The sequence below is a fragment of the Atta cephalotes genome, assembly GCF_000143395.1.
Source record: "Atta cephalotes unplaced genomic scaffold scaffold00018, whole genome shotgun sequence".
Classification (NCBI taxonomy): domain Eukaryota; kingdom Metazoa; phylum Arthropoda; class Insecta; order Hymenoptera; family Formicidae; genus Atta; species Atta cephalotes.
This window is the reverse complement of record NW_012130082.1, coordinates 683,093-695,984: the sequence shown is the minus strand read 5'-3', so window position 1 is coordinate 695,984 and position 12,892 is coordinate 683,093. Positions and strand designations below refer to the sequence as shown.

Below are 12,892 nucleotides of genomic sequence, written 5' to 3'. Positions count from 1 at the left end.
GAGAGAGAGAGAGAAAAGAAACGAGTGGGAAGTCACCCGGTGAGAGAAGGAAGGGCGGCGAGATGATTTACGGAGAAGAGATTAATTGAATGAAAGATTGCGAGAAAGAGAGATAAAGAAAAAGAAGCGGAAGTGAGGAGATAGATAGTTTGGCAGTAGGCTGATGGTAGAGACACGGCACGTCTAATATTAACAAAACAAAAAAAATAATTAAAAAAGTAAAGTATAAAATATCATAAACGCGAAAAAGGTACAGTAGTGGTTTACTATTGGCTGACACGTAGTGTGAATGCTGACATAGGAGAAGCATGCTGGCGAAGGAGAGCTTTTGTCGATATTTCTGTGACGGATTGGATTGAATGGGGGATGGGATGGAACGAGACGGAACGGAACGGGATACGTCGCGCGATTCGCGGGACACATAGAGGGTGAATTTTGGAAGCGCGTGCACGTGTTAAATCGGCTTGTCCGGGATATGCTGGTAGAGAAACCAAAGATAAGGCTTTTTTTTTCCGTGCTTTTGTCCATTACATTGGTTGATTTCCGATTCATACGATAGCACATAAAGAAACTTAAGCAGTAAAAAAAACTTAAACAGTAAGCGAACTGCCAATCATAATAGAGACCGTAACGTAGCAGTAACAAATTCAACATGTTTGGCTAAATCCACAATCTTGTTTTAAGAGGCCTTTTTAAGCTGTAAGTTGTAAATGATGATATATCGGTTACAAAACTTTGCTTTTAGGCCATAAGAATCGGGTTTTGCTCAATTCACTTAAATCTAACGGTTAAAGCTTAAAAATTGCGCAAAAACAGTTTAAAGACAGAAATTATTGTCACTTAATCACTTTCGACTTATGACTTTTTAAAGTTTTTCTTAAAGCAAGATTGTGGGCTTAGCCGAACATTAATTTCCTTACTGCTTACGTCTTACTTTAAGTGTACTATGATTTATATTCAAGTAGCAAGTTGACGTTTGTCGTCACGTTGACATGAAAATAACATTAAACACGTCATTTTGACATCAAAATGACGACAAATAACATCAACTCACTACCTGAATAGACACGGATTGCGTTCGCGAACCCGACTTTTCTTGTTCTTTGTATTCACGCGGCAGTGTTTCTTTCTGTTCGATCAACACCTGTTACGCAATGTTATCATTGTGCGCAACGTTGCTTTTCGTTAGGTGCTACGTTTTTCATCCTTGGCATGATCTTACGCGGCGTTTGCATTTTCCGTCTAAAAGTTCATGCTTGCACGAGGTAAGAATACAAATGCACACAGCCGGGATTTATTAGTAAACGAGTCGACAGGTTTGCGGGGAAGCGTACGACGCGGATGGAGTCGAGATATAAACACGAGAGAGGCTGCCAGAAAGGGAGAGAGAACGAGAAAGTAAAATCGAGCAAACGGGGGCGAACTCTTTGTGGGAGGATTAGGCGGAAGAGTGTGACAGGGCGAGAGAGGGAAATCTGATCGAGTGAGAGAGAAAGAGAACGAAGAGAGAATGCGGAGGAACGATTGTAGATTCGGAAAGTCACTTAGCCAGCAGACTGCTGTTCATAGTGCCCTGTTATAGTGGGTTCCCTAGGCAGAGTGGCAGAGACGCGGTTTAAAAAAAAAGAAAAAAAATGAAAAAATAGGAAAGCTAGAACAGAAATGTGAAAGTTGGATAGGAAGGAAATGGGACAAGTTAGAGGTGGCGGCGCAGTTTAGTTTTACTAATAAATAAAATACACCCGAAGTGTACCTGGAAGAAACGACGATATATTTGTATGAATTCTCAATCAACGAGATACGCGTTGAAAGTCGAAAAGTCGTGGAAGATCGTTATAAATCGTCGACAACTACGGCATTTGGTCGAACGACACAAAATGTTTTATCAAGACTCCGTGAGAGCCTCATCGTCGATCGATTGTCTTCGGAACATTCGAATCTTGTAATAACTCATGTAATGACTTGAAACTACATAAGTGTACTCCTGGCGATGAAATAGCGATGCGATATCTTTTTTGGTACTGTCACATAAAAACAAACAGCGATCGTTGTGCGAAACGTAGTTGAATATCGCTGAATTCCCAGCGCGATTCTTCGTGACTACTTCGAGTCCTTGCGGCGCAATTAAAAAGGATTACATAGACGAGAAGAACTACTGTACGGGCTTTGCGAGCTCCCGTCGAGACTTACAATCGTTCTTGAGATCCTCGTCCAATTTAGGTTCCGGGCACCCGTGGAGAACTTTAAAGCGCGACGGATAGCGAAAGAGAGAAAGGAAAGAGTAACGAAACGAAATGGAAAGAAATTTGTTCGGAAGAAGTGAGGCACTCCGCCCTCTGCCCACGGGACCCTAATCTATTTTTCAGAATACGCTATTGTGATTATTACTATATGATAACAATTTAAAAAACTAAAACGACAAAAATACCTTGTATCATTGTTTATTATACGAATTCTGACGATTATATTATTTATAATGTTAATAATCTATATTAACGATATAATTATCGCATTATACCATTATTATATTTAGTACTATTAGAGAGTGAGGCTGCTACGCTGTATTAATGAATTAAGTACTAAAGAATTAAGTGACTCATCCTCACCTTTTTTAGACTTTACATATAAATATATAAACACACATAAAAGACTAAACGCACTTCTCACATTACTACGTTCACATCGATGATTTACACGTTTCATTTCGGACGTTCGATCACCTTTCTTTTCTGGGCGCTACTCAGTCGACGTTTCTGCTTTCGTTGAACCTGTTTGCATTCGACGACTACGTTATTTTATATATCATAATAGGTATAGACTGTACCATGAAATATTAAGTAAAAATAAATTTGATTAGGTAATACGCCACTCCTTTCTCTAATACTCACAAATATTTCAACCACGATAGCATGTATCCTTTTTTTTTTAAATCTTTTCATCTCTAACGTATTTCTTAGACACATGGAAAAATTGTAAGATTGATCTTTTCTTTCATTATGTCCTTGTATTTTTTCGAAACTCTTTATTTATTGAAAGGTTTAACGATTATGTGTATTCGGATAGTGAATTTATTCACTTTACATAGTCAATTTTTATTTCAAATAGATTTAAATAATTCTTTCTTAAAAATAAAAGAAATTATAATTTTCTGCGATAACTTTTATTATAATAAAAAATAAATATAACTATTAAATAAGATTTAAAATAAAGTTAAAACCGCAAGAGATAAAATAAATCATCTGTTCTTTATCGTTAGTTTTTTATCGTTAATACAAGATAAGGTTCTGATAAGGATATGGGTCACAATGAAATCATGATACGCATTGTATTTTTTTTTCTCATCTTTATTTAATCGTAGCACATACTATTCCAAAAATTCATAAGTACGACGTAGATAAAAAAGTACAAATATTTACAAAATACTGTAAAAAAGAAATCGATTTGGAACGCCTAAGGATATGAACGTCATTCAAATGAGCTTCCCGTACGCTGTTCACTTTGTCATCATATATGACTAGACATATTGGACATAATAGGTAGCCTTCACGAAACTCGCCGGCACATCGATTGATGTACCTTCTTTATGGCAGTGATGGTCGTTCACGATTAGATAATATCTGAGCGAATGATATGAGCACATAGGATTTGGATAATTGGATCTTAACTTTACATACGTGTAATTGCGGATTAGAGATCGCTGTAACGTATATTTCTAGCGTATTTTATGTTACAAGCAGTGATGGGCCGTATTTAGATTATACTCCGTGCTTTAAAAATACTTCTGTAGATGTGTGGACCTTCATACTTTCCGCGTAACTTAATATCCTATTTCATTCAAATGCGAACTTTGGAGGTTCCTTATTCAATAATAGAATTATCGAATTATTTCGATAATTCGTATTACTACTGAATACGTATTACGAATTGCGAAAGTACTTTGGACACGCTTCCAATTTTAACTAATTTTTCCACCTGAACAATTTTAATCCTCTCTGCATCTGTCGAGCCTTTTCTTCAAATTAAATGTAAAAGTACGCGACGGATTTTATATTACTAAATACGTTTGCCATCACTGATCACAAGAATATTTCTTGACGTATATAGTGAACATTTAGGAAGCATTATAAAAATTGTAGGAGACGCCGCTCGGGTAACTTTGAAAGATTATTCATATATTTCGTGCTTTTACATATTCTTAATTAGAGTGTCCACGAATATACGACGATGCTTTCACAGGCAAAGTGCCTTCGCGAATTGCCTCGCGTTTCAATAACAAGAGTGCTTTAGTAAATTATAGAGAACAGTATTTATCGTTGACAGTGTTATACGTCAGTATTTTATATCTAATATGTGTATATGATACACCATATTTATATTAGCATGCACAGAGCCGAAGAGTTATTTATAATTACTCCTCGAAAGAAACATCCAATTTTTCTGAGAAATAGAAATTCTTGAAAGAGAATTTTTGGACGAATTACCTATAACAAACATATACTAAAGCAACTTAGTTTCATTGATCTGTTTCTTTTCTATTCCTTTCAATTGATTCCACATTCAGTTCTTTTCGTTGCTGCAAACACGTATTAAATTAAACAAGTTGCGCGATTGATTTTATTTACGTCCAATAAATCACTATTTCTTATCGAAGGTATTGTTTTACACCTGTTAAAATATATCTAGTTAAAAATCGATATTGAGATCAACAAAAAATTACTTTTTTGTTTCAAAAGCCATAAGTACTTTCATGTAGAATATTATAAAATATACATACGTGAAGCTCTACTGAACTGCATTGCCAATTGACGAAACTGAATTTGTACGGCTCTATGCGCGCTTTAATTCTTCAAAAATTATTAAAAGCGGTAAGTACTCGTAATATCCAATGTGAAACAAGTTATAGCAATATGATTATTTTCATTACGAGCACTTCTCTAACGCTGTCTATCCCGCACGACTTAAAAACTGTTACCTTTACCGGTGGTTCTTTCTCTGTACCCTGCAAACACTTAGCTTACGAAGCATCAACGGAAGTCTTGCATGAAATGGAAGAAGCGACTGTGCGCACCATAATTGCCTCGCGAGTTTTCTCCTTTACAATCTCTCTTACAGTAGAATTAAATGCAAAAATAGGGACGACATTAAAACTTACGTACTGTTAAAATATAAACATTGATATTCGTTGTATAAATCGGATACGGAGTCGAATATATATTCAGCACATCCTTCTTTTTGGACCATCGCATCAAATAGATTGTTCGCGCTACTTATCAAATCGTAGATCTCGAATGTAAAAATATCGCGAGCGATATTTTGTCTCTGATCCGATCGATTCTAATTTCCGCATGTAAAAATAGGTTTTTCAAGCGTCATTCTGTATATGCCGTTTTATCGTTATCGTTTTCCTCGCGTGCTCAGCTTCTAGCCGTACACGCCATGATCTTTTCACCTCTGATACCAATATATACGAAACTTTTTTACGAAATTCTTTAATAAAAAGCCATCGAGGATTCGAATGATTATATTAATGAAAATTAACACGATGATTCACGCTAGTCTTTCGCGCTTTAAAAAAACAACTTACATGTATACTTGCATACCATCGGTATATGTACAAGGCCGTCTTTTTCGTCAAATACGAGTGGTCGATTGCGTTCTTATCACACATAAATATATACGTTATAAATAATATATGTTATAAAAAGTTTCTTTTTATGTCTTAGCAGTGTAGAAGTAAATAGGCGGAGATAAGATTTTCTTCGTCGATTTGATATGGTCGTGATACTTTCTTAATATGCATGTCATTGCAGCGCCGAGTCCGATCTTCGAATGTTCAATCGAGACCGCCCGCGTAATTTCGTACGATCCGATTGAACATTTCTCTTATCAATTTTCGGCCTCGGCTCACCTAACAATTAATGTATCTTATGAGTATTCGATGTGTGGTGATGATACTTAATATTATATCGATACTGTATACTAAATATTGCATTAATTGCATAATAACGTGTATGTGTCCATACAGATCATTATTTAGTCCAACGATAGAAGAACAGTCATTGGAGCGGAGATTGGAGATGCTATTCGAAATAAATATGATTTTCTTACCGAGCTAGTGGGCGCGATAAAATACTGTAATATGAATAATTATTGCGGAACCAATGATTTAATTTATCTCATTCTATTTCATAATCTATAACAGGGAAGCAGTAGAGATCAAGATATAACGTTCAATGATCGTACCTCACGGAAATTTATGGGAGATTTCGCTAGTGCGATTTTGGAAAATGACATTCGCGGAACGATAGAAAAATCCAAGATTGCACAAAATATGATGTAATAATTTCTGAAGTGAGATCCATAAAATATATCAAAACTCTCCTCAGTGTTATTCACTTGATTATATGCAACGACGTGGATTAAATGACACGCATCGATGCGAAATATTAAATTCTGCGTAAAATCTATACATCACGATTTGCGACGATGTCATTAGGACACATAATTCTCGCGCATTCAATGATTAATGAGCAAGCATTTTCCTTTTGCAAAAGAGTAGGGTTTCCTATAATTCATTATGCATATATAATCGATACGAAGCATTTAACATGAAAGCCGGTTAATTATTCTCGCGCAAAACCACGGCTTTCTCGGGTCCCTCCTCCTCATATGGGAGAGATCACTACCGCGTGATCATCGGCGTTCGTCAGCCTTACCTCTCGATATACAGCTCCGCACAATCATTACCCCTATTGCAGTATTTCCAATATTCAGAGCCTCGTACAAATAGGTCGCGATAATAGCCTACAGGCAACTATCAACCACAATTTCGCCTATTTTCGACACAACCTCATCAAAGGTCGGTCTCTCACGTGGATCATTTGCCCAACACTGAGTTTGCAGCTCTTGAAGAGCCGGTGGCGCTGCTTTGTGCGGTTTCCACGTGAGTGTTTGCGTCTTGAGCTGTGTTAACACGGACTCATCGTTCATCTTATTAAATGGCAACTCGCCCTGATGGAACATCTCCCAAACTAAACACGAGAATGAATACACATCGCTTTTAGTAGAATACTCGTCCTCGTACACTGCTTCATAGGGCAGCCATCTCAACGGAATTATCTGATTCCGATGTTTCGTATATTCTTGTTGGTACGGCTCTTTGGTCATGCATGGTAGCGAGATCTTGATCGTCAAGTTGCTGGCGATCAAACAATTGCGCGCGGCTATATCCTTGTGGACTAATCGATTATCAGCTAAGTGTTTTAGACCCTTCGCAGCTTGATTCGATAGTGAAAGTATTTGCGCCACTGACAATTGAGGTGCACGTGGTGCTTTTGTTTCGTGCGTTGGGCTAGAATTGTTATCCTTTCGTGAGGCAATCAAGAATTGTTTCAAGTCGCCCCAATCAGTGTACTCTAAAATCATATAGTCGGGCTCTTCCTCTCGACACAGACCAATCAACTTGACGACATTCTCGTGGTTAAGTTTATGAACAAGATCCAAATGTCGTTTAAATTCTTGAAGAGCAATCTCGTCTTTCGTGTTTGTCAGACTCTTTACCATGACCAAGGATTCCTTATCGCCATCAACTTGATATTTCGTAGAATAAATCTCACCAAATTCTCCCCGACCAAGAGGTTTCAATTCCTTTAGATTGCTGCGTGAAACGGCAATTTTATCATAATTTGACTTAGATTTCCTAGATTGATTGCTACTTTGACTGTGAGCTGTATCTGCGCCATCACTCTTGTTATGAGAATCGCGATTTTCCTTCTTCTTATTTGTTGAATTTACTTTATTCCCAGTTTCCTTCAACTCTGTCTGTTCCTCCTGTACATCACCATTCTCTATTTTTTCTAAAATTTAGAAATATACACATTAATTTAGGTATGCATGCTACATCATCAAATTATTACATACATTAATATTAACAATATACCTTCTGTTTGTTCCTGTAGATATTGTTGCTTCCTGCGACGACGGCGATAGCGACAATATAACATGAGACCAACGACGAGTACCATATACCCCGCGGCTGCGCTAAGAGTAATCGTTACAGTCTTAGTCATCATCGTTCCATCATCAGAGGCCTCTAGATCCATGTCAGCTCTATAATTATCTCCAGCTAAAATAATAGTTATTTTATTATTATAAAATAGATCGTATTAAATTACAATTAATTTAAAAGTCATTCGAGAAATTATACATTATAATAACATATTATAATAATAATAATATCAAATACCTTTTACATTTAATTGAACTTCCTCTCGTTTTAAACCACCGCTATTGCCAGCGGTACATCCGTATTTCCCCTCGTCACTAAGATACACTTCTTTAATGTACAAACTTCCATTACTTAATACTTCGAATCGAGGATTATCTAAATTGTTCATGCGAGAATCTTTATCCCATTGAATGGTCGGTTTAGGATCACCCTCGGCGGCACAGTGTAACATCACTGGATATCCCTCAATTGCCTCCGTTGGATTTTGTGGTTGTACCGTAAATTTCGGCGCGACTGTGAAAAATAAATGAATATAAATTAATTATTAATTAATATATTGTAAATAAATTTCTTGTTCGTTTCACATTCATCGTACAAGCACCGATACATACTAACTACATCAATGCTAATCGTGTGATTGATGGACCCTTGAGCGTTGCTGGCGATACAAGTGTATCGTCCTTTATCCTCCTCCAATACACCGTTGAAGTGTAGAGTGCCATTAATATCCTGAACATGTTTGGGAAATTCCTCGTCCTCGCCCTCCTTGACCCATTTTACCGTAGGATTCGTGGCACCCTGGGCCTTACACGATACCTTCGCTGTAGAGCCAAGCTCTAGGCGTTTATTGACGGGTTGTGGTGAGAATTTAAGTTTCTCTTCAACTGTGAGAACGGCTGGATCCGAAAACAGAGACGGGAAACCCGTGGTGAATACTTGACACATGTAGTGCCCTTTGTCAGACAGGTCAACGCTCTTGAAATGCAGCGTAACATTGCCATGATTATCGGTCACGCGGTATCTTGTTGGACCGCCCGATTCCCTCAGCTGCGCTCCGTCCTTCAACCAATGCACGTGCGTAACCGGCGGTTCCATGCCGGAATACGAACAAGTTAGTGTCACGGAATCACCTTCCATCACACTGAGCGACTCTGGGGAACTTATTATACTTGGCGGGGCTAGAAATCAAAATGACAGGACATTTATAATCTTCCTGAGTCGTTATGCGATAAGAATTTATTGTATTCATAGAAAATCGCATCAGTTCTGTTTATAATTCTTTGTTGAGAAAATTGTGTACTTACTTGATATAACTATTTGAACGGATATATCCGTTTCACCGGCCATATTCTCGGCCACGCAAGTATAATTGCCGTCATCCTCGCCCATTCGTGCCTTCGCAATGATGAGCGTGTTATCTTGAACGCGTACGGGACCGGTATCGCTTATAATATGTCCCGTGGGATCTTTCCAGTAAACCTTGGGCGAAGGAAGCCCTAAAGGCTCTAGGCAACTTATTTGGAATTCTTGATCCTCACCAACAATCGCCAGTTGAGTTGGACGTTTTGGTTCGAAAGCAGCCACCGAAAAGTTCAGTAAATCTGCAAATTTTATTTATATTCATTTAATGTATCAAGAAGATTTATTTCAAAATATTACAATAATTATTATTTTATACTATTATATTTATCAATTTGTTTAAAATGCTATATTAAAATACTATAATTCGAACAGATTAATACATATATGCATTATAAACATTTAAGACTTTTGTGATCGAAATATATTCTATTAGCTATTGTTATTTAATTATTTTTCTTTTTATATTATTTCATTATCTCTTGTCTATTTTTAGTTTTAATTCTATTATCGTTGGTCTATCGAAAATCGATTGATACTTACAGGCAATTTGTAATTCGACCGTATAACTGACTGTGATTTCATCTCTTATTCCATGGCAGGAATAGAATCCCTGGTCTCTAAGATCGGCAGCGCGTATTAAAAGAGTGCCGTTCTCGAAGATCGTCCGCTCCTCGTCGGATTCCAGCGGACCGATTTCCTTGAAGAACCACTGCACCTCGTCAGCGTTCTCGAAGACACAGTGCAAAACAGCCGGTTCGCCGCGTTTAGTAATCAGGTTTCTCGGAATATCCTTAATCGTTGCAGTCTCATTTCCGGAAACGATTAACGGATAGCTGTCAGTCACTGGCGAGGCTCCTGCCTCATTCTTGGCCACACAGGTGTACATGCCGCTGTCTTCTGGAATTGCTCTATGTATGTGCAGTTTCTTTTTCTTGATCTCGACACGATCGCTTTTCGCCACGCTCACTGTGTTCCTGTAAAACGAACAGTCGATCCCCGACTCGAATCATTTTCAATTTGAGATATACAAGATTCACTAGTGTCATTTCTATATTCAAACAGAAATTTATCTGACAAGCCAAGTCTCCATTTTTATGTGAATTTAAATCGATTTTTGCAACACGTGATTCTTGCATAACGCATATTGAATAAGAAATGAATCGATCAAAATTATTTTCTTCCTTTCCATAAAATAAAGGATTCTGATCGATTGATTCTTTTATTATGTCTCATGTATTATGCGTTATGCAAAGGTTTGTGCTCCAATCTTATTTTTTATGGCAGACTATTAAGTTACATAAATCCTGCGCGATAACTGACTTCGTTCTCGCCCTTAATTCAGAAATAATGACAGACACGACAGTTCGAAAATATATTGAAGGAAAAGTTTCTCCGATGCGTGATATTTTCATCGTGTGACACAACTGCGACATTAAACTCCACCGAATGCACGACGAATTCCACGGGGAACAGGCGTCGCGGGTTTACAATGAGGGGGATGATTCAAAATGACGACGGAGGTGAAACTCTCGATGGTGCACGTCGGGGCGAGGGAGTGCCACTTCATAATTCACCAGGTCGGTCCTGTAAACGTCGGGTGTCAGTTACGCTAGAAACTTAGTAGTTTGCTCCCTTCGTTTCGGTCCATCCCCGTGTTGCTCATCGCGCATCCCGCTTAGATTTTCCGGTACTAATTACTCTCTCTCTCTCTCTCTCCTCGCCCCCGGTTATCACGCGCGAGACGCTCAGGTAAATAGATAAAGTTAAAATAGAAGCAACCAACTTGAACCACTCGTATTTCATGTCGCCGGAACCGTCGACGTGACACCGGAGCTCGATCTCGTTGTCCATGTGGATCGTGGACGGCAATTTCGGTTGCTGCAGTTGCACGATTGCTTCGCTGATCCCTGAAACAGAAATCAATGATGTCGTGTAATATAATAATCAGCTATTAATGCGGTAAACATTTACAGTGTACAATACGATGTATTAAATGATTACACGCGAGCATAATAGAGGTAGGAAAACAAAACGAATGTTTAATAGAATATCAATTGCATTACAATAATGTGTTTTATTGTTGCTTTGTGCTTTATTTTAATTATTTTTAATCGTAATTAAAAAAATAATTAAAACCATTGCATCGGAACAATATGTATATTTAAAAAATGTATATATAAAAATGTTATGTATATATAAAAAAAATTAGATTTTTAGACGATATCAATATCATTATTCCTTGTAAGACATCTTTTGCGGAATAAAATGAATAATTGTATTTAAACGAATCGGTTGGACAAGACATAGAGAACATGAACGAAAACAGAGCCGCATGGAGAGTCGAGTAAAGAGATCGAAAGAAAAAGAATTGAACGCGTTGTGTTCCAAAAGATATCAGAGTTCGCACGAGATCACATTTGTACAGTTCTTCTTTATATTAAAGTGTTAAATACCAAGCTCAGCTTCCTTTCACCTCATATAAACTCTACACTGTTTTTATTCCTTTTTAATAACTCTCCACTGGAAAAAAGAATCTGGTTATAGCTACCAAATATTGAGTGAAATAGTTTCAACTAAATGTTGAAATATAACTAAGCACAACTTTATTTTTACAAATATTTATAAGCATTACCGTTGATAATACCATTTGATAATGCTTACTAAATATTTGTAAAGATAAATTATATTTAGTTCTCGATTTACTTATATTACCTTAACGTTTAGTTGAAACTATTTCACTCAATATTTGGTAGCTATAACTGGACGTTTTTCAGTTCGCGAGTGTGTATGAATTATTATTAATGACGAATATACAAGTTGTCATTGGCATGTTTTGCCGCGAATACATGTCTCATAAATAGAGATATGTGGTTTTCAAAATTGCGCAATGCAGCTGCAATCTTTCCTAAAAATCGCAGTGAGCGTGATATGTCGCATCATATTTTGTACAATATAAAAATCGCGATAAAATATGTGCATTATATATTTATTCAACTGCCCGATCTGCATTAAAAATCTTTGATAATTTTTGATGAATCTTTCATGAAAAACTTTTAAAGTTCAAAGCAGCGACAACTGACTAAATGATCAAAAATATTAATTACTAGAACACAGCAATTACAAAAATAAATAATTGTTTTTTAAAGCAATAGCAATGAACAATTCCTAATAAAAATCGGAATTCATTTTCAGAGAAAAAAATTTCAAGAAATAAAAAGTTATATCGATTCTTTTTTGCGCGTTAGTCAAACGTACTTGCATGGCTTAAAAAAATTAAAAAACGAATATTCGACTATACGAAATATCAAATAATTATGCAATAATCGAAATTAATATAACTCGAAATTATTATTAAATTAAATTACAGGAAGCAAATATTAAACTATGTAGAAATATATATCTTTTATGATACAATATATATGAAAAAATGATATACATTTTCCATATCGTAATGGAATTTACATGTCCATAATAATTTTTAATCTATCTTTTTAATTCTACGCTATTAAATATCACATTCTA

General features: G+C 36.6%; 1 protein-coding gene across 1 annotated transcript; it reads right to left on the bottom strand.

Annotated features, from left to right (window-relative positions):
* Nucleotides 1-6,804: 6,804 nt before the first annotated feature.
* On the bottom strand, nucleotides 6,805-11,269 carry LOC105618694 (tyrosine-protein kinase-like otk). Its single transcript, XM_012200222.1, has 7 exons — nucleotides 11,154-11,269; nucleotides 9,911-10,344; nucleotides 9,313-9,609; nucleotides 8,620-9,186; nucleotides 8,246-8,521; nucleotides 7,940-8,125; nucleotides 6,805-7,856 (listed from the first exon to the last, which is right to left on the bottom strand). Exons 1-7 carry the CDS (start codon nucleotides 11,219-11,221, stop codon nucleotides 6,805-6,807), a joined length of 2,880 nt encoding a protein of 959 aa, XP_012055612.1. The 5' UTR covers nucleotides 11,222-11,269.
* Between the last annotated feature and the right edge of the window lie 1,623 nt (nucleotides 11,270-12,892).

Coding starts and splice junctions, on each gene's coding strand:
- LOC105618694 (XM_012200222.1), bottom strand. CDS start 11,221: ATGGACAACGAGATCGAGCTCCGGTGTCACGTCGACGGTTCCGGCGAC. Junction 8,126..8,245: donor AGTTCAATTAAATGTAAAAG/GTATTTGATATT, acceptor CTATTATTTTAG/CTGGAGATAATTATAGAGCT. Junction 7,857..7,939: donor TCTACAGGAACAAACAGAAG/GTATATTGTTAA, acceptor TCTAAATTTTAG/AAAAAATAGAGAATGGTGAT.